The 18,438-nt window shown below is 35.9% G+C and overlaps 1 protein-coding gene and 2 long non-coding RNA genes across 5 annotated transcripts; 1 reads left to right on the top strand and 2 right to left on the bottom strand.

Annotated features, from left to right (window-relative positions):
* The first annotated feature begins 1,130 nt into the window (after positions 1–1,130).
* On the top strand, positions 1,131–7,597 carry LOC117620206. 3 transcript variants are annotated; one of them, XR_004584703.1, is made up of 4 exons: positions 1,131–1,455; positions 5,147–5,209; positions 6,141–6,246; positions 7,576–7,597. It is a non-coding gene; the product is annotated as an uncharacterized LOC117620206 (long non-coding RNA). The 3 variants fall into 3 exon arrangements; XR_004584702.1 differs by lacking the exon at positions 7,576–7,597 and adding an exon at positions 7,169–7,192 and having other exon boundaries at positions 1,132–1,455; XR_004584701.1 differs by lacking the exon at positions 7,576–7,597 and adding an exon at positions 6,864–7,113 and having other exon boundaries at positions 1,135–1,455.
* Positions 7,598–11,793: 4,196 nt separating this feature from the next.
* On the bottom strand, positions 11,794–12,217 carry LOC117620289. The gene is made up of 2 exons (XR_004584714.1): positions 12,129–12,217; positions 11,794–12,043 (listed from the first exon to the last, which is right to left on the bottom strand). It is a non-coding gene; the product is annotated as an uncharacterized LOC117620289 (long non-coding RNA).
* Positions 12,218–12,489: 272 nt separating this feature from the next.
* On the bottom strand, positions 12,490–15,888 carry LOC117618162. The gene is made up of 10 exons (XM_034347771.1): positions 15,467–15,888; positions 15,155–15,289; positions 15,017–15,079; positions 14,460–14,522; positions 14,068–14,358; positions 13,693–13,815; positions 13,216–13,448; positions 13,034–13,121; positions 12,842–12,928; positions 12,490–12,744 (listed from the first exon to the last, which is right to left on the bottom strand). Exons 1-10 carry the CDS (start codon positions 15,773–15,775, stop codon positions 12,490–12,492), a joined length of 1,647 nt encoding a protein of 548 aa, XP_034203662.1. The 5' UTR covers positions 15,776–15,888.
* Positions 15,889–18,438: the final 2,550 nt, after the last annotated feature.

Below are 18,438 nucleotides of genomic sequence, written 5' to 3'. Positions count from 1 at the left end.
TCATATGTATTTTCTGAGTTGTTTATCTCAGCAACAGAAGAAACCATATTATCTCAGCAACATCAACACGCTCTTTTTCATCTTCATTTTCAAACACCATGTGGGAACTCACTTTTCCTAGCATGCTTCCACCTTAAAGGGTTCAAACCTTCAAGGTAACTTCTTATCTTTAATGGTGACTAGTTTTCTTTCATTACATGATAAATAGGTATCTTGTTCAAGATTTTGAGCCTCTGCATAATAATTATGCATTTACCCGCATTTATTACATTTAAATCGTTCTAATAATATGAGGACCTAAAATATGACACGTGAAACTCCAAATAAATGTTATTTACACGTCAAACTCCAAATAAATGTTATTCTCCCTTAACACTGTTAAGTCCAAATAATATTTTAAAAATAACAAAGCTTGCCATGGATTTTAACCCTTGCCTTGATCTCTACTTTCCTGATGAAGATAAGAACCCAACCTGATGAAGATAAGAACCCAAAAGTGTCTGAGTTCGTGGAAACTTGAGAAAATGTATATTTATATTGTCATAGACTAGTTGGAGCTCTTTCTTTTGTTTACCAGCCCTCACCATATATATTAATATTATCAAGATTTCTGGGGTTAAAATTTTCTATATAGATATTGTAATCTCAATGGGGTCTTCTATGTCTCTCAATCCCTTTTTCCCATTGACTTGAATGGTACGTACCTACACTACAATGTGAATAAGGAACCTTCAAGGAAACTTCTCCTCTTGGACGGTGATGCCTGCTCGGACAGTTGGTGTCAATTGCCCCCCATTGACCCTTTTTTTTCACCTACAAAACAGGCCAAACACAAACTAGACTGTACCTTTGCTTCACATGGTAGAAGATGTGATATAAACTAATTAGAAAGTGTTAAAATAAATTTGATCACAGCTAGGAGTACTTTCATACTATCAAAACCAAAAGGGCCATAAGTACCAATACCATAACCAAATCAAGTAGAAATTTTAGTGCCTTCGGTACAAAATTCTATATATACTAAAGCCCAATGCAACTAAACACTGTAGCTAAGCACAGTGTAATGACGGAAATGCCCCTCATTTTGCTGTTGTTTTCGTTTTGTTTTTTCTTCAGTACAGCAAATTGACGAAACTGCCCTTGACTAAACAGCTTCTTTTGTTGCCGTTTTTGCCCCTCCCCCTTCGTTGAGAGGGTTTCGTCCGCTGACAGAACCCTCTATTTTCAGTTCGTTTCCAACCAGCTGGTTGGGGGGCAGCCATGGAAGATCTGTATTCGTTGCTGGACATGCGTGGGGGGCCATCGATTTTTTTCTTGGGAGGTGAGCTGCAAATCCAGCCGCACTTTTAGTCTTCGTCTCACAGATTTGGGGTCGGGAGATTTCATCCTTTCTACATCCTTCGACTCAGACTTCCATCTTTCTTGCTTGCGAATATTTGCATCCTTTGTCTTCAGGTATGCATCCCATCAACTTTTTAACAGATCTTTTGGTCTTTATTTCATGAATTTGATTGTTGGCTGGGAGATTTTTCGTCCTTTGTAGAGTTGTGTTCATTTTTTTGGTTATTTTGATTTCAGGTTCTTGGGTAATCTCTAATGCTTTATTTAGTTATTTTTTACGAATTTGGGTTCATTTATTTGGTTACTTTGATTTCAGATTTTTGGATAAAACATTGGAAAGCAAAGACTAAGCATGCTTTTTTTTTTTTTAATTGAAAAAATTCCCTTTTTTTATCTGCTGTTGGTTGTTGTATTCTAAATATGGAGAAAAAAATTGATGATAAAACACAAGCAAAAAAGAAGTGAAGCTTAATCAGGTTTTGACAAAATAGAAATTAGGAATGATTAACTAGCAACCATGTTGATAAAGTGCTATCTTCCCTTCTTAGATTGGCTTTCCAGCATATGGTGTCTAGGGAAACAATATGGTTTACTTTCTCAGTTCGGTATGCTTGGTACATAAGTTCTGAAAATTGTCTGGCCTCATTGAGCAGGCATGCTGTAGAGTTCTTGCTTGAATGTGTATGGTTTGTCCTTTAAAATTATAATTGAACATAATATTCTAGATATTAGGATTGCCGCAGGCTTATGTAGATCACAGTCTGTGCAACGATTCAATCCTGAGTGAGAGAGTGGTTTTGTGATTTTGATTGTTTAGGGTGACTTTTGATTGAGATGTTCGATTGAGTTGTCAAGACAAAGGGGATGTAAATTTAGATCAACACTTATAGAAAATTAAAGTTATATATTGAAGTTTTTGGTTTTTAGAATTAGAAAGGCTGAGAAAACAAAAGTCATGCTACAATATACCTGGAATGAATATTTGTGCTGCCTCCTTTAAGGAACCTAAATCTGTTATGTCTTTGGCATGTCCAAGTTAGCATATATTAGATAAATTGTACATTAGTATTTATCAAGCAGTTTAGAAAGTGTCACCTTATAAAACAGGGCCAAATCCTCCCTCTCCCAGTTTATTCACTGCATTGAAGTTGTTTGTTGCAGCTAAAACTCTTTTTAAATTGAAGAGTGGTAGTTCTGCATCATTTTTCGCAGCTTCAGCTCTTTCTTTATTTATATTTTCACTCATACAGCCTTCCGTGCTCCCTGTTTCATTCTAATTATTAGAGCATTGGTTGTTTGGAACAATAGAATATATGTGTTTGTGTGAGTGAGAAAGAGAAAAAGAAAGAGAAGGGTGGTAGCACTATACCTTCCATTCCCAAGTATTTGTTCCATATGAAGAATTGGTTGGCTGGGAGATTTTTTGTCAAGAGACTTTCTTTCTTTTAGTTTTTTGTCAAGAAATTTTTTGTCAAGAGACCTTTTTTTTTTTTTTTTTGGTCAAAATAGAAATTGGCAATTATTTTATCTTAGATGGAAGGATCAAATAGAACTGACTTGCTTCTATCTCCTTTCACTTTAGATGGAAGGATGTCTGTGCACATATCCAGTAGCTTTGTGCATGTTTTCCTTTCACCCAATTTCATTATTTTTTTTTCCTTGAAAAATTCTTCAGCCTCAGCACATGTGTCTCTAAACCTTATCTGTCCAATCCCATTCAGTAGCATGAAGGGGCACATGACTAATAGTTCGATAACAGCTTACTGTCTTCACAATTTTCACTAGGAACCGAGTTCGAGTTTCGATTCACATCAGAATAATAACATAGATGGGTTTGTGCATTTGGTATTTGTTTTTGTGTGATATTTTTCTCTTAGGGCGTGTCAAACGTTTTGAGTGTTTTTTTATCTGCTTTTGGTTGCTGTATCCTAAATATGGAGAAAAAAAATTAATGATAAAACACAAGGAAAAAAGAAGTGAAGATTAATCATGTTTCGACAAAATAGAAATTGGGTGCTTTATTCTTTTTGAGCTTAACTTTTCTCATAGATTGCTTGCACTTGAGGGCATTCCCCCGCATGTTATTGTTTTAATGCTTTTGTCCTCTGTTGGGTCATTTGGGTTGGTGTCATTTTACATTAAGTATCTTTGAAACCACTCCAAGGACCTTCTCTCCTTAGAGTTGTAGTTTCATTTAAGTTGCCAAAACGGTATAAAGTAGGTATAAATTAGTATAAATTAGGTCAAAATGCTTCTGTAGAGGACTGTTCTGTATGTATGGAATTTTGATCTTTGTGGAAATATGGATGGTATGTTAGAAAGTGAATTCATATAGACAGCATAGTTGGAATTTTGAGTTCTTAGGTTTATTTTTGTACAAAGTCTTCTGTTAGAAGATTCATTGAAGAGCCATTTCTTTCCTTTTTCAGTCTCTCTTCTATCACTTGAAAGGCTAAAGTACCTGCAAAGGCATGAATTCTTGCAGGAATTATAGCTCATGAGAGCAATACTTTTTTTATATAAATCTATTTAAAGGATGAGACATAGAAGGATCTTTGAAAATGATGGTCTGGAATGGATATTTTGTAGACCAAAGTTTGAGAGGTCTGTCATTGGGAATGCATAATTGTATCCGAAAGCTTCCCGTGATGAACTTTAGGATCTTTGAAAATTATGCATAATTGCATAATTGGTTGTTGGCTGGGAGATTTTTCGTCCTTTCTAGATTTTCTGTGTGAAAGTGGAGGGATTTGGGTTCGGTTGTGTGAGTGAAATTATGCATCTTTGTGTGTTATTTCAGTCCAAGTTTGTACCTTTGTATATATGAGTGTGTTGTTCTGTTTTGATATATGAGTGTAAAATCTTACTTTACTGCCTAACATGAACATTTTGTCCCAAAGTTTGTGTAATGACTGACAAATGTAAGGAGTTTGAAAAAGGTATCTGAGGTATAGAAACCCCCCGAAGTTTCAGTTCAATATTCTCTCATGGTGAATATATCTAACTCCTCACATGTGAGCCTCTATCCTCAGCTTATATTGGAAGGTTGCAGTCTTAGGAATTTAAACCCAGGATCTCCAGCTTAGTTAGCATGATAATATTGGTTGGTTTGTTGCCATTCACAGTACTGTAATAAGATGCGGGTCAATAATTATTTTATATTCTCAATTCATTCATGTTTATATTTTTTTTCAATCTCATGGACTACCTTTCTTTTATAACATATAGCGATGATCCATTTCACCAGTTTGTTATTTCTGTTTAACCATATAAATTTTCTTTTTCCATCTTTTTTTAAATTTTTTTTAATTCATGGTTTACTGGTCCTTATTGATTGTATCTTCTGAAAGAGATTCTTTTTGTGTCTGCAAAAAAAAAAAAAAAAAAAGAAGTCCCAAGCTTATAGACTTCTGGATATTTTAGGTATTGAAATTAAAATTTTTTTTTTTTAATAAAAAAGAAAAACAGGAATTTGATGCATGTCCTTCTGTATTATCAACTGGGTTTTCATTTGAATTTTGTATACAGCTTCTATATGATTTTCTTTTTTTTCCCCCGCAGTTGCAGTAACACAACCTGTAATATATAATACAATTTACATCAGAACATATGCTTTGTAAACGAATCATGAAAGCAATGTTGAAATGAGGGGATCCGTACAGAGTGATTTCTTTCCGTACAGATTTTGCTCAAGCTAATTTCTTGGTTTAATGAAAAGATTCTGCATGCATAAAATACTCAAGCTAATTTTTCTTCCTTTTTTTTTTTTTTTTTTATAACTATGTTTTCTTTTGATATTTTGCAGGTGGTCTTTTGTTGCTTTGGATAGAGCGGTTTGGTTGGTGTTTTCAGTTCTGTTAAGCAAGGGGTGAGTTTCTAGGCTGAAATTTCAATTAATTGGTTTAAGTTTTGTGAATAGAGCATAGGAATTAGATAATAGCATCAATTGACAATTGGTTGGTGTTAATTTGTTGTTGTAATGATAGGTTTAGATGATTACAATATTTGAACATGTTGGTAAATCCTTTGACTGTTTTGGCAATTGGGTAGTTGAGATGTTCCCTAAAGCAAAGACTAAGCATGCTTTTTTTTATTGAAAAAATTTTCTTTTTTTATCTGCTGTTGGTTGTTGTATTCTAAATATGGAAAAAAAAAATTGATGATAAAACACAAGCAAAAAAGAAGTGAAGATTAATCAGGTTTTGACAAAATAGAAATTAGGAATGATTAACTAGCAACCATGCTGATAAAGTGCTATCTTCCCTTCTTAGATTGTTTCTCCAGCATATGGTGTCTAGGGAAACAATATGGTTTACTTTCTCAGTTCGATATGCTTGGTACATAAGTTCTGAAAATTGTTTGGCCTCATTGAGCAGACATGCTGTAGAGTTCTTGCTTGAACGTGTATGGTTTGTCCTTTAAAATTATAATTGAACATAATATTCTAGATATTAGAATTGCTGCAAGCTTATGTAGATCACAGTCTCTGCAACGATTCAATCCTGAGTGAGAGAGTGGTTTTGTGATTTTGATTGTTTAGGGTGACTTGGTGGGCTTGATTGATTATGAGTTTTGAGTCAAATGTACTCATTGTGTATATCTGTTTAACTAGGCTTGATATTAATATATGCATATTGTTTGAGCCATGTTCTATCTTTAGGGTATTTTTTATTTATTTTTTACGAATTTGGGTTCATTTATTTAGTTACTTTGATTTCAGGTTTTGGGGTAATCCCTAATGCTTTATTTATTTATTTTTTACGAATTTGGGTTCATTTATTTGGTTACTTTGATTTCAGGTTCTTGAGTAATCCCTATTGCTATATAAGAGGAGCTGAGGTATTTAAATTTCACAACATATTGGATTCTATCAGGAAGGGGATTGAATCTCACAGATTAGCTCAGGTATTTCCATCATTGTTATTATTAATTTTTTTAATCAATTGTCAATTCAATGACTTTGCTCTTTTCGAGAAATCTTAGAAATGGAAATCATTCTCAATTTCTGTTTTGGTTGCTGATAAAACACTGGAAAGCAAAAACTAAGCATGCTTTTTTTTTTTATTGAAAAAATTTTCTTTTTTGTTCTGCTGTTGGTTGTTGTATTCTAAATATGGAGAAAAAAATTAATGATAAAACACAAGGAAAAAAGAAGTGAAGATTAATCACGTTTTGACAAAATAGAAATTAGGAATGATTGACCAGCAACCATGCTGATAAAGTGCCATCTTCCCTTCTTAGCTTGACTCTCCAGCATATGGTGTCTGGGAAAACATATGGTTTACTCTCTTTGTTTGATATGCTTGATACATAAATTCTGAAAATTGTATGGCCTGATTGAGCAGGCATGCTATAGAGTTCTTGCTTGAATGTGTATGGTTTGTCCTTTAAAATTACAATTGAACATAATATCCTAGATATTAGGATTGCCGCAAGCTTATATAGATCACAGTTTGTGCAACGATTCAATCTGGTTCTCATCAATATTAACATTTACTCTCTTCTCACTTTTTTTATAATAGGGTCAAGACCTCCATCAAAGAGAAGAAAAATCATTAAGACATTGCAAAACAGAACTTGCCCAATTAAATAGCATGCTGTTCAAAACTATCCAAATTTTGCTATTTTGATGCCTACTTCCTACTATTAACATCTCAATGTATATACAAACAAGTGTACTATTTTAACATAACAAGTAGCCTGTAAAATATGTTATTACTTGCTTTTTTGCAACTTATACTCCCTTAGTTAAACATAATGTTATAAATTAAATCTCATTGTATATATAAACAATCTAACTTTGTTTACGCAATTTCAAAACCCGCAGCATCGCGCGGGCTTTCCTGCTAGTGTTATAGAAAGCTAGAACGCAACCTTGCCCTCTTACTTACTTTGGGAGACTACTATTTATATGCGAAATCTTTGATACAAGAAAGCAAAAATAAAAAAGATCTCTCATCTCATGTAGAAGAGAATGTGCAATCAAGCACCATTAACATGAAAAAACCAAGCACTGGCATGCCATTTTCAATGTGATAAATATTAAGAAAAATTAGGTTTTAGACATAATTAAGTTTATTAATTAGTTTGTAAGATATTAGATATTTTAGTTTTAGTTTTAATACCTAAAAAAAATTTACTAATTTGGGTTAGCCCAAAGAGAGCCCAGATTCGTTGGCCCATTTGTAAACCTATACAGTAACTGACGCTTTTGCCCCTTTGTGTTTAAACAAGGCGCGACTTCTCTGTTTCGTTTTCGTTCTCGTTCGTTTGGCAGCAGCTTCGTGTTCTTCTCTGTTTCGTCTTCGAGCTCAGTTGTTTGGCAGCAGATTTCGTCGTTTGGCAGGCAAATTTCGTCTTCGAGCTCACTGACCACCACCAACGACGACGACGAGCAACGACGAGCAGCAACGACGAAGAGCAGCAACGACGACGAGCAACGACGACGAGCAGAAACCACCACCAACAACGACAACCACTGACGACTATCGAAGCGATTTTCACTCTCTTAGGAAAAAACAGTAAGTATATGACCCTCTAACACAGATTTGTCTTCGATTTTAGGGATTACACATTTTTGCATGTTGTTCTTTATGCAATGCAGTTTTTTGGAAAAATGGATGAATCGTTGGATTCAAAACTACTCTTCGTTTAGGTTTTGCTTCGTTTATAGGGATTAACCATTCAAAATCGTTGGATTCTTGATTTCTGGTTGTTTGTAGCAGATTTTGAACCAGAAACTGCATTGCAGTTTCTGGTTCCATAATTCAATTTCAGAGTGCTTTTTGCTAGGGTTTATGGGAATATTATAACTGCTCGTGAAGTCAAACTTGTTTTGATATTCAGTACTGTCTTTGCTTTTTGATTTCTGGTTGTTTGTAGCAGATTTTGAACCAGAAACTGCAATGCAGTTTCTGGTTCCATAATTCATTTTCAGAGTGCTTTTTGCTAGGGCTTATGGGAATGTTATAACTGCTCATGAAGTCAAACGTGTTTTGATATTCAGTACTGTATTTGCATTTTGATTTCTGGTTGTTTGTAGCAAATTTTGTTGCAGAAACTGCAATGCAGTTTCTGGTTCCATAATTCAATTTCAAAGTGCTTTTTGCTAAGGTTTATGGGAATGTTATAACTGCTCATGAAGTCAAACATGTTTTGATATTCTGTTTTTGTTTGTTGTTTTGTTTGCATTTTCAAGGCTAATGGAGGTGTGTGTCATTGCCAAGTGCACATATAAGTCGGAAACCATCATGTTTTCAGTTTCATCAGAGTCAGCCATGGTTGATATTTTGAAGACTTTGTGTCTGAGGTTTAGGGGTTTGCAGTTGGGTTGTTTCACATTACGGTATTCGGTGCCCAGTTATCCGAGTTGTTTTCTAGAAGCGGATAGCGATTTGGACTTGATGAGGACATTTTTGTTGATATCAAATGAGAAGACTGTTGATATTTTAGTGAAGGATTTATGCGGGATCAGTGAATATAGTGGTGATTTTTTGTGTAAATAAGGAGTTGATAGCATGTGAAAAGGGCGAGTCGTCGTGTTCTAGTACTGTCGAAGACAGAAACGAGTTTTTGGGCAGGTCGAAGAGAGCAAGTGCTAAGCCTTTGTTGTCAAATGAGTGGGAGACATACATACATCATGTGGGGCAGAAGTTTGACGGTGGTGCAGAGGAGTTCCGGTTGAAATTGTGCAAATACGCTCTTGAAGTAGGATTTAATTTTTTATATGCCGGCAATGACAAGAAGCGGGTGGTTGCTGTTTGTTCGAATAAGAAATTGGAGGGTTGCAGCTGGCGTGTTTATGCTTCTCGTTGTGAAGCTACTGGCAGTTTTGTAATTCGGACATTAAATAATGTTCATACATGTGCGGGTCAGATATGGGAATCAAAGTGTAAGATGATGAGGTCTCGTGTGGTGTCCTCCCTCATTGTGGACAGAATTCGTGCAAAACCAGAGCTGAAACCAGTTGAGATTATACACGAGTTCAAAGATTATTATGGTATAGACATTTCATACTACCATGCATGGTTTGGCAAAGAGTTAGCTAAATTGGACGTTCACGGTGATGAGTCGAAGTCCTTCAACGAGTTAGTGTGGTATGCGGACGCCGTAAAGGAAACTAACACTGGGTCTCTCTGCACTCTTGATTGTGAAGCTGGAATTAATCGCTTTCGACGGTTTTTTGTGTCTTTTGGCGGTTGCATTGTTGGATTTCAATATTGCATACCCTTGTTGTTCATTGATGCTACGTTTTTGAAGAGCAAGTACAAGGGGCAGCTTCTCTGTGCTTCGGGAAAGAATGGAAATCAAGGTATGGTTATTGTAATGTATTGCAGATTTTCATTTGTTGCAATTTTTAGCAGAAACTGCATTGCAGTTTCTTGTTTCATAATTCGATTTTATTAATATTTTTTGCATGTCTGTGGGAATGTTGTAACTGGTCATGAACTTAAATGTGTTTTAAACTTAGTTTTAGTACTTGGATCATGGATTTTGCTTTTGGTTTCCTTTCAAATTTGAGCAGATTTGTTTTCATAAACCAGACTGCAGTTTCCCTTTTTTGCTTATACTTGTGCTTTTGGTTTTGTTTTGCAGGGTTTTATCCTCTGGCTTTTGGAGTTGTTGATTCTGAGACAGAGGAGAATTGGACTTGGTTTCTTCAACATTTGGCTTCTATATTGCTACCGATGGGGAGAGTGGTGACCTTTTTCTCGGACAGCAATCAAGGTTTGTTAAATGCAATGGGGTTTGTGTTTCCCGGATGGCCTCATTCTTACTGTTATTATCACCTCAAATAGAATTTGATATCAAAGTACCCGAAGTCAGGTTATGGGAAACTGCTCCAAGACCGTGTTATCAATTTATTTAGTAGATGCGCATATGCTGTTACGGAGGAAGAGTTTAAGGTAGCAATGGAGGAGTTGGTGATTGTTGGGAGTTCGAAAGTAATGGCATTTATATCTGATTTGTCTAGAGATCACTATGCCAACGCATTTTTCAAAGGAATGCGTTATGGGGAGATGACAAACAGTTTAGCGGAGTCCTTTAATAATTGGGTTGGTGTGTTTCGAGATTTGCCGGTGCTACCTTTGATAGAAGGGATTCGACAGAAATTGATGGTGTTGAATTCTCAACGACGAATTGAAGCGGAGAAGTGGACAACAGTTTTGTGTCCGGAGATGGAAACTAGACTCTGTGAAAATGCGGAGGCCGGTAGGACTTGGGCAGTTCGTCGTTCTAATTCCACTATTTTTGAAGTATTTGCTGATTATTCTGTGATGGTTGATCTCGAGCAAAGGACTTGTTCTTGCCGTCTTTGGCAAATTGACGGTTTTCCTTGCACACATGCGGTGGCTGCAATCCTAGCAAAGAGAGATTCAGTTTATGATTACGTGGAGTGTTACTACAAAACCGACTTCTTTTGAAAAGCCTATGAGAGTCCTATTTTTCCTATTCCAGATATTGGGAAAGGATTGGGCAGCAATGGTTCTGCAGCTGTTGTTGTGCTTCCGCCAATTACAAAGAGGCCAGCCGGAAGACCACCAACAAAGAGGATCAAAGTTTTTGGTGAATTTAAAAGGCCATTGAAATGCAGTCGGTGCAGTGTTGCTGAGCACAATAGGAAGACTTGCAAGGCTATTATATGAACACTCCTTCTCATTTGACAATTTTTTATTTTAGATATGGTTTAGCGAATGTATAGTCAGTTTCTGTGTTGCACTTTTTGCAAAAACTGTATTGCAGTTTTAGTTGCTTGTAATTTGCTACACAGCTTCTAATTGGATATTGTGATTCTTTTTTGAAGTTAATGAAAATTATACAATTGTTTAATAGTAGATATTCGTTTTCGGCTGCCATTCAATGCTTGTTTTCAGATTTTGAGCAGATTTTGTTGCAGAAACTGCATTGCAGTTTCTGTTTATTTCAGATTTTGTTGCAGAAACTGCGGTGCAGTTTCTGTTTATTTGTTGCAGATTATGAAAATTATACAATTGTTTAATGAGTGGATATTCGTTTTCGGCTGCCATTCAATGCTTGTTTTCAGATTTTGAGCAGATTTTGTTGCAGAAACTGCATTGCAGTTTCTATTTATTTCAGATTTTGTTGCAGAAACTGCAATGCAGTTTCTGTTTATTTGTTGCAGATTATGAAAAACTGTTTATTTCAGATTTTGTTGCAGAAACTGCAGTTCAGTTTCTGTTTATTTCAGATTTTGTTGCAGAAACTGCAGTTCAGTTTCTGTTTATTTGTTGCAGATTATGAAAATTATAACATTGTTTAATGAGGGGATATTCGTTTTCGGCTGCCATTCAATGCTCGTTTTCAGATTTTGAGCAGATTTTGTTGCAGAAACTGCAGTATTTTTGACCAGAAAATTCAGTGCAGTTTGTTTGTTTCCTTTTCGTTTTGTTGAATCCTGTTCCAAGATTATATTACAGTTTATATGTATAGGAAATATGTTCTCATATACCATAACTAGAAATATTTACAAACATCCACAAGAATTAAGATACATATTGCCTTGAGTTAACGAAAGGCAAATCACTAGAGACGATTAATTACACAGTTTTTGTGGTGTAGGAGTTTTGTGACATATTGTGCTCGATATTCATTCATGAATTTCTTGTCCACTCTTTTTGGAATGGGCTGTCCTTGTGCTATTTTATCCATATAGAACATGACGAACATGCCGCAATCCAATCTGCAAATGAAATACGAGATTAGTTTTTTTTTGCTTTTGAATGATTTCAAACTGTAATGAATAGTTGAGTAGACACAATTCTTACGAAGATACAGTTTGTTGAGCACATTCCATGTCATCCTCAAATGGAAACTGCAATGGATTTTGCATAATCCATTTGAGAGTGAGTTCTTCAGTTAGAGTCAAATCTTTTTGTACAAGTGTTGGGGGCCCGTCCTTTTGCTTCACAATTGTTGGTTTTTTTTTAGTTTCTATGAACACTCGTGCTTGAGGTCTTATATATTCTAGCCACCCTTCAACAATATTAACCTGTTTAAAGAAGAAGAAAAGAAGAGAAAAAGAAATGGTAATCAGTGCATTGCATATTATAGTTTTGGTATGAAATTAGGCAGTATGTATAATACAGAAACTGCAATGCAGTTTCTGTTTGTGTTTGTGCTGAGAAATTAAGACAGTTTCATTCCACTTACAAAGTTTCGGGCAATGTCAATGCACCTTTCTTCTTTTCTATGTCCCAACGATCTAAGTGGATTGTAGTGTCTCCACTTTCGTTCTTTTTTGTGAAATGTGAGAAGTGTGAAGTGGAACTCTTCTTTTGAAATAATCGGGAAGAAAAGAACACTGCATTTCCCGAGTTTTTCAAGTAAGTGTTCATACAGGGCCCTGTGCCAAATTGGCTCTTCGAAGCTTTGCATGTAAGCCTGATATCATAGAATGGCAATTTGTTAGTATATATTTTTCGAAAACTGCAGTGCATTGTCTGTTTAAACAATTTTGAATTTTCAAAATAATACTTACCCAAGTCCATGTGGACATGTACTGTGGACTCCCTGTCTGCATGGGGTCTATTTTATCCTCCTCTATTTGGATATAGGCCTCAATAACCTGTTTCAAATTGATTGGAGAAAAATGGAATTATAAATGGGTAATATAGGTAGCACAAATAAAAAATACAGTGCAGTGTGTGTTATAGAATTGGTAAATACTTACGTTTTGTGACAGTTCCAAGTCCCATACAATATCTTTGAGATCATGGTTTGTCACTTTCTCACTATTGAGTCCTGCCCAAAAGATATCACTGCAGATTCGAATACATGAAATTCACAAGATTAGTTTTAGTTTAATTGTAATTAAAAGATGAAAGAATTGTTATTTTGGAATAGAGATATTACCGAGGTTGAGTACTTAAGTAGTGTTTTTCAATTCTTTCCCTATCCGCCTTTGGAATTTTCTGCCACACCTTCCTCTGACCCCATCCAAGTTTTTTCTTTGTTGGCTTTTTTTGTCCTTCATCTTCATCACTTGATTGTTCCAGACCTACAGGAATTGAATCATGAAGGCTCGTTCCTTTTAGGGGATCAGGAATTGGATTTGTGGCATCGGGCTGAGATGCCTCTTGTGTTAACTGCAGATTGAAAGGAAACTAATTAGAAACTTCATTCGATAAAACAGAAACTGCAATGCAATTTCCATTTCTGTAAAGCAGATAACACACTGCATTTCAGGAAATGGAAACTGCATTGCAGTTTCTGTTTCTGTAAAGCAGATAACACACTGCATTGCAGGAAACGGAAACTGCATTACAGTTTCTGTTTCTGCAATGCAGAAAATAGAAAAAAGCAGCAGCTTGAACTGCAGTAATTGCATACCTCCTCGGACGAGATAAGCTTGAATTGTGGTAGTTCTTCATCATCCTTTTTTGCCTCCTTTTTTTTTTTCTTATTTTTTTCGTACACATAGCAAGAAGCTTGAAGCCTCTTTCTTTCTCTGTTCTTCAACCTTTGTACTCTTGAAGGAATAGCAGGTGTTGGAGCATCTTGCTTCTTCTCTTCTTCTCTCTCTTCTTGTTGCTTCTCTTGTTCTTTATTTTCTTCTTCTCTCTCATTTTCTTCTTCTCTCTCTTCTTGTTGCTTCTCTTCTTCTTTCTTTTCTTCTTCTTTCTCTTCCAATTCGGCAATCCTCCTTTTCAGATTTTGTATTTCATTCAGCTGAATCGTAGATTCCATTGTCATGGTGGCAGTCACACATTCTTCATTATCTAATTTCTCTATGTATGTTGCCAACTCCACTTCCAGCTCCTTTGACCTCTTTTCTGCTTGGATAAAGATATCCCACAAGTCCTTCATTTTCTTCTCACTGTCTTCATTTTTTTCATCCTTCCCCAGCTGTAATTTTTCCGGGCAAACGAAGCTGGGATCTTCTTGTTGGCGGTAGTTGATTTGGTCTGTCATAGACTTCACCAAGAGGTCTTGAATTGCAAGAGGTTCTTTTCCAGCTTCCTCTGCTTCTCCTTTTTGTCCCTCATCATCTTCTTTCTATTTTTCCTGCATATTGAACAGAAACTAATTAAAAACTGCATTGCATTGGAGGAAACAAAAAACGAAATGCATAATTCACTGTTTAGAGATTCTTATACCTTGTCAAGAGGGTCTCCCTCTTCTCCGGTAGTTTTTCTCTTTTTATATGTTTTCAAAATACCCTGTACAATGAAATTGAATGATTCAGAAACTGCATTGGATAATCTGCTACAAACAACCAGAAATCAAAATGCACTCTGAAATTGAATTATGGAACCAGAAACTGCATTGCAGTTTCTGGTTGCTTTTTGAAATTGAATTATGGAACCAGAAACTGCAATGCAGATTCTGGTTCAAAATCTGCTACAAACAACCAGAAATCAAAATGCAAATACAGTACTGAATATTAAAACACGTTTGACTTCATGAGCAGTTATAACATTCCCATAAACCCTAGCAAAAATCACTCTGAAATTGAATTATGGAACCAGAAACTGCATTGCAGTTTCTGGTTCAAAATCTGCTACAAACAACCAGAAATTTTGAATCCAATGATTTTGAATGGTTAATCCCTATAAACCAGACTGCAATGCACAGCAAAAATGCAAACTGCAATGTAGAAAACACAAACTGCAACGAAGCAAAACCTAAACGAAGAGTAGTTTTGAATGGTTACCTTCTCAACATTATCTTCCTCTTCCCTGGTAGTTTTTTGCTTTTTAGGAGTTTTAAAAATACCCTGTACAATGACAATGATTTAGCATGGATTCACATTCAAGATACATTAAAACAGAACATGCGATAAATTGCATACCTCGATGTCATTCAAGTCCTTTATTTGGTTGAATCTTGTGTGGAGTTCCACAAGACTCCATTTAAGAATGGCAGGAGTTTCTTTCTCCTTGCCAAGGATTGGTTGTATGATGTTTGTCCTCTCACACAGTAGAAACTGCACAGTTCAAAAACAAGATATATCAGAAATTAGGTTGGAAACTGCATAGGATAAAACAGAAACTGCTTTGCAGTTTCCGTTTCTGCATTGCAGTAAATGGAAACTGCATTGCACTAAATGGAAACTGCATTGCCTAAAACTCAAAATGCATTGCATAAGCCCCTGTTTACTTACCAATATTAGGATAGTGCAACCCGAAACAGCTCCTATAGAGGCTTCTCCTCCCTTCTTTGCTTTTGCTATTGCTTTTGTGGTCAAGGATTCATTCATGTAGGCTGAAACAGCTCTTGCCCACGAATAGCTTGAAAGTGTGTCTAGATTCACACAGTGCTCAAATAATTTCAAATGCAAAGTCGATGAAGAGTTGGCAAAAAGGAATGTTATGCACAGCAGAATCAAGATTAGGCTGACCACCTCCTTGTCGTAATCGACTTCTTCTTCTTCTTCTTCTTCAGCTTCTTTCTTTTCTTTTCCTTTGTTCATTTTTTTCTTTTGCTCTGTCTTTGCCTTTTCTTTCTTCGGTTGGTTTGCCAAGGCAATTGTCTTTTGTAATTCTGCTTATACCTGGTTTTTTGATGGTTTTCCCTTTTCTCCAAAGTGCCTTGTTCTGAAGGTAGCAGTGTACCTATCATTGACAAGTTTGACAGATTTGCCTTCATTTGGCAGTCCTAAAATCTGTGTCACTGCATTGCCTGTGATTTGGAATGATTTGGTTCCAAATTTGAAGGACTTTGTATCCGGATCAAATGTCTTGAGCAGCTGTACTAAGTCCAGGTCCGACTTATTCATGTTATTCATGTCGATTCTTTGGTGGTAAAACAGCTTGATCAAGTTCCAGAAAGGGGTTTTCTTGAGAAGCTTCTTCTGCCTTTCATTGAGCTTGTCCTTTACGTCTCTAATGATGTTGTTGAAAGCAGAGGCATTGCAGCGAAATTGGACATAGTCTGGGTGCTTTGCTTTCCGATCATAGTTTGGCTTTGGCTTTGGTATACTCTTTTGAGCCATCGTTTTGATTCTGCGCTTTGGTTGGTTTTCTTGTTCCATTTTGTGATACGCACTGCAGTTTTTGGTCAAAATCTGCAACAAACAACCAGAAACTGCTGCTCAAAATTTGATGTGAAATCAAACCAAAATGCAAAGACAGCACTGAAACTAATATCAAAACACGTTTGACTTCATGAGCAGTTATAATATTCCCATAAACCCTAGCAAAAAGCACTCTGAAAGTGAATTATGGAACCAGAAACTGCATTGCAGTTTCTGGTTCAAAATCTGCTACAAACAACCAGAAATCAAAATTTGCTACAAACAGCCAGAAATCAAAATGCAAAGACAGTACTGAATATCAAAACACGTTTGACTTCACGAGCAGTTATAATATTCCCATAAACCCTAGCAAAAAGCTCTCTGAAATTGAATTATGGAAGCAGAAACTGCATTGAAGTTTCTGGTTCAAAATCTGCTACAAACAACCAGAAATCAAAATGCAAAGACAGTACTGAATATCAAAACAAGTTTGACTTCACGAGCAGTTATAATATTCCCATAAACCCTAGCAAAAAGCACTCTGAAATTGAATTATGGAACCAGAAACTGCATTGCAGTTTCTGGTTCAAAATCTGCTACAAACAACCAGAAATCAAAATGCAAAGACAGTACTGAATCTCAAAACAAGTTTGACTTCACGAGCAGTTATAATATTCCCATAAACCCTAGCAAAAAGCACTCTGAAATTGAATTATGGAACCAGAAACTGCAATGCAGTTTCTGGTTCAAAATCTGCTACAAACAACCAGAAATCAAAATTTGCTACAAACAGCCAGAAATCAAAATGCAAATACAGTACTGAATATCAAAACATGTTTGACTTCACGAGCAGTTATAATATTCCCATAAACCCTAGCAAAAAGCTCTCTGAAATTGAATTATGGAACCAGAAACTGCAATGCAGTTTCTGGTTCAAAATCTGCTACAAACAACCAGAAATCAAAATGCAAAGACAGTACTGAATATCAAAACACGTTTGACTTCATGAGCAGTTATAACATTCCCATAAACCCTAGCAAAAAGCACTCTGAAATTGAATTATGAAACCAGAAACTGCATTGCAGTTTCTGGTTCAAAATCTCCTACAAGCAACCAAAAATCAAAATGCAAAGAGAGTACTGAATATCAAAACACGTTTAACTTCATGAGCAGTTATAACATTCCCATAAACCCTAGCAAAAAGCACTCTAAAATTGAATTATGGAACCAGAAACTGCAATGCAGTTTCTGGTCAAAATCTGCTACAAACAACCAGAAATCAAAATGCAAATACAGTACTGAATATCAAAACACGTTTAACTTCATGAGTAGTTATAACATTCCCATAAACCCTAGCAAAAAGCACTCTGAAATTGAATTATGGAACCAGAAACTGCAGTTTCTGGTCAAAATCTGCTACAGACAACCAGAAATTTTGAATCCAACGATTTTGAATGGTTAATCCCTATAAACGAAGCAAAACCTAAACGAAGAGTAGTTTTGAATCCAACGATTCATCCATTTTTCCAAAAAACTGCATTGCATAAAGAACAACATGCAAAAATGTGTAATCCCTAAAATCGAAGACAAATCTGTGTTAGAGGGTCATTTTCTTATTGTTTTTTTCCCAAGAGAGTGAAAATCGCTTCGATAGTCGTCAGTGGTTGTCGTTGTTGGTGGTGGTTTCTGCTCGTCGTCGTTGCTCGTCGTCGTTGCTGCTCGTCGTTGCTGCTGCTAGTCGTCGTTGCTGCTCGTCGTTGCTGCTCGTCGTTGCTGCTCGTCGTTGCTCGTCGTCGTCGTTGGTGGTGGTCAGTGAGGAACTATCGGCTGAAGCACTCTGAAGTTGAAGATGAAAGGTCGCGGGAAAGGGTTTTTGGAACTGATTCAATTTGAGTAGTGTCGTTTTTTGTTCTGTTTTGAGTCTTGTTATGTCGTTTTGACTCTATATTTGACAATAACTCACAATGGCACATGTTGTAATTGTAGTGCTCTTCAATGTTATTTTAGTAAAAGTAGGTGTTACTTTATTGTCTTTGGTTTTATATTAATTAAGTAAAATTGTATATCTATCTTTCAAATTAGTAAAGTATTTTATGTGTGAAAACTAAAGCTCCCTATAA

This window comes from Prunus dulcis, chromosome 2 (assembly GCF_902201215.1).
Source record: "Prunus dulcis chromosome 2, ALMONDv2, whole genome shotgun sequence".
NCBI lineage: Eukaryota > Viridiplantae > Streptophyta > Magnoliopsida > Rosales > Rosaceae > Prunus > Prunus dulcis.
The sequence above is the reverse complement of the archived record's forward strand: the minus strand, read 5'-3'. Positions and strand labels throughout refer to the sequence as shown.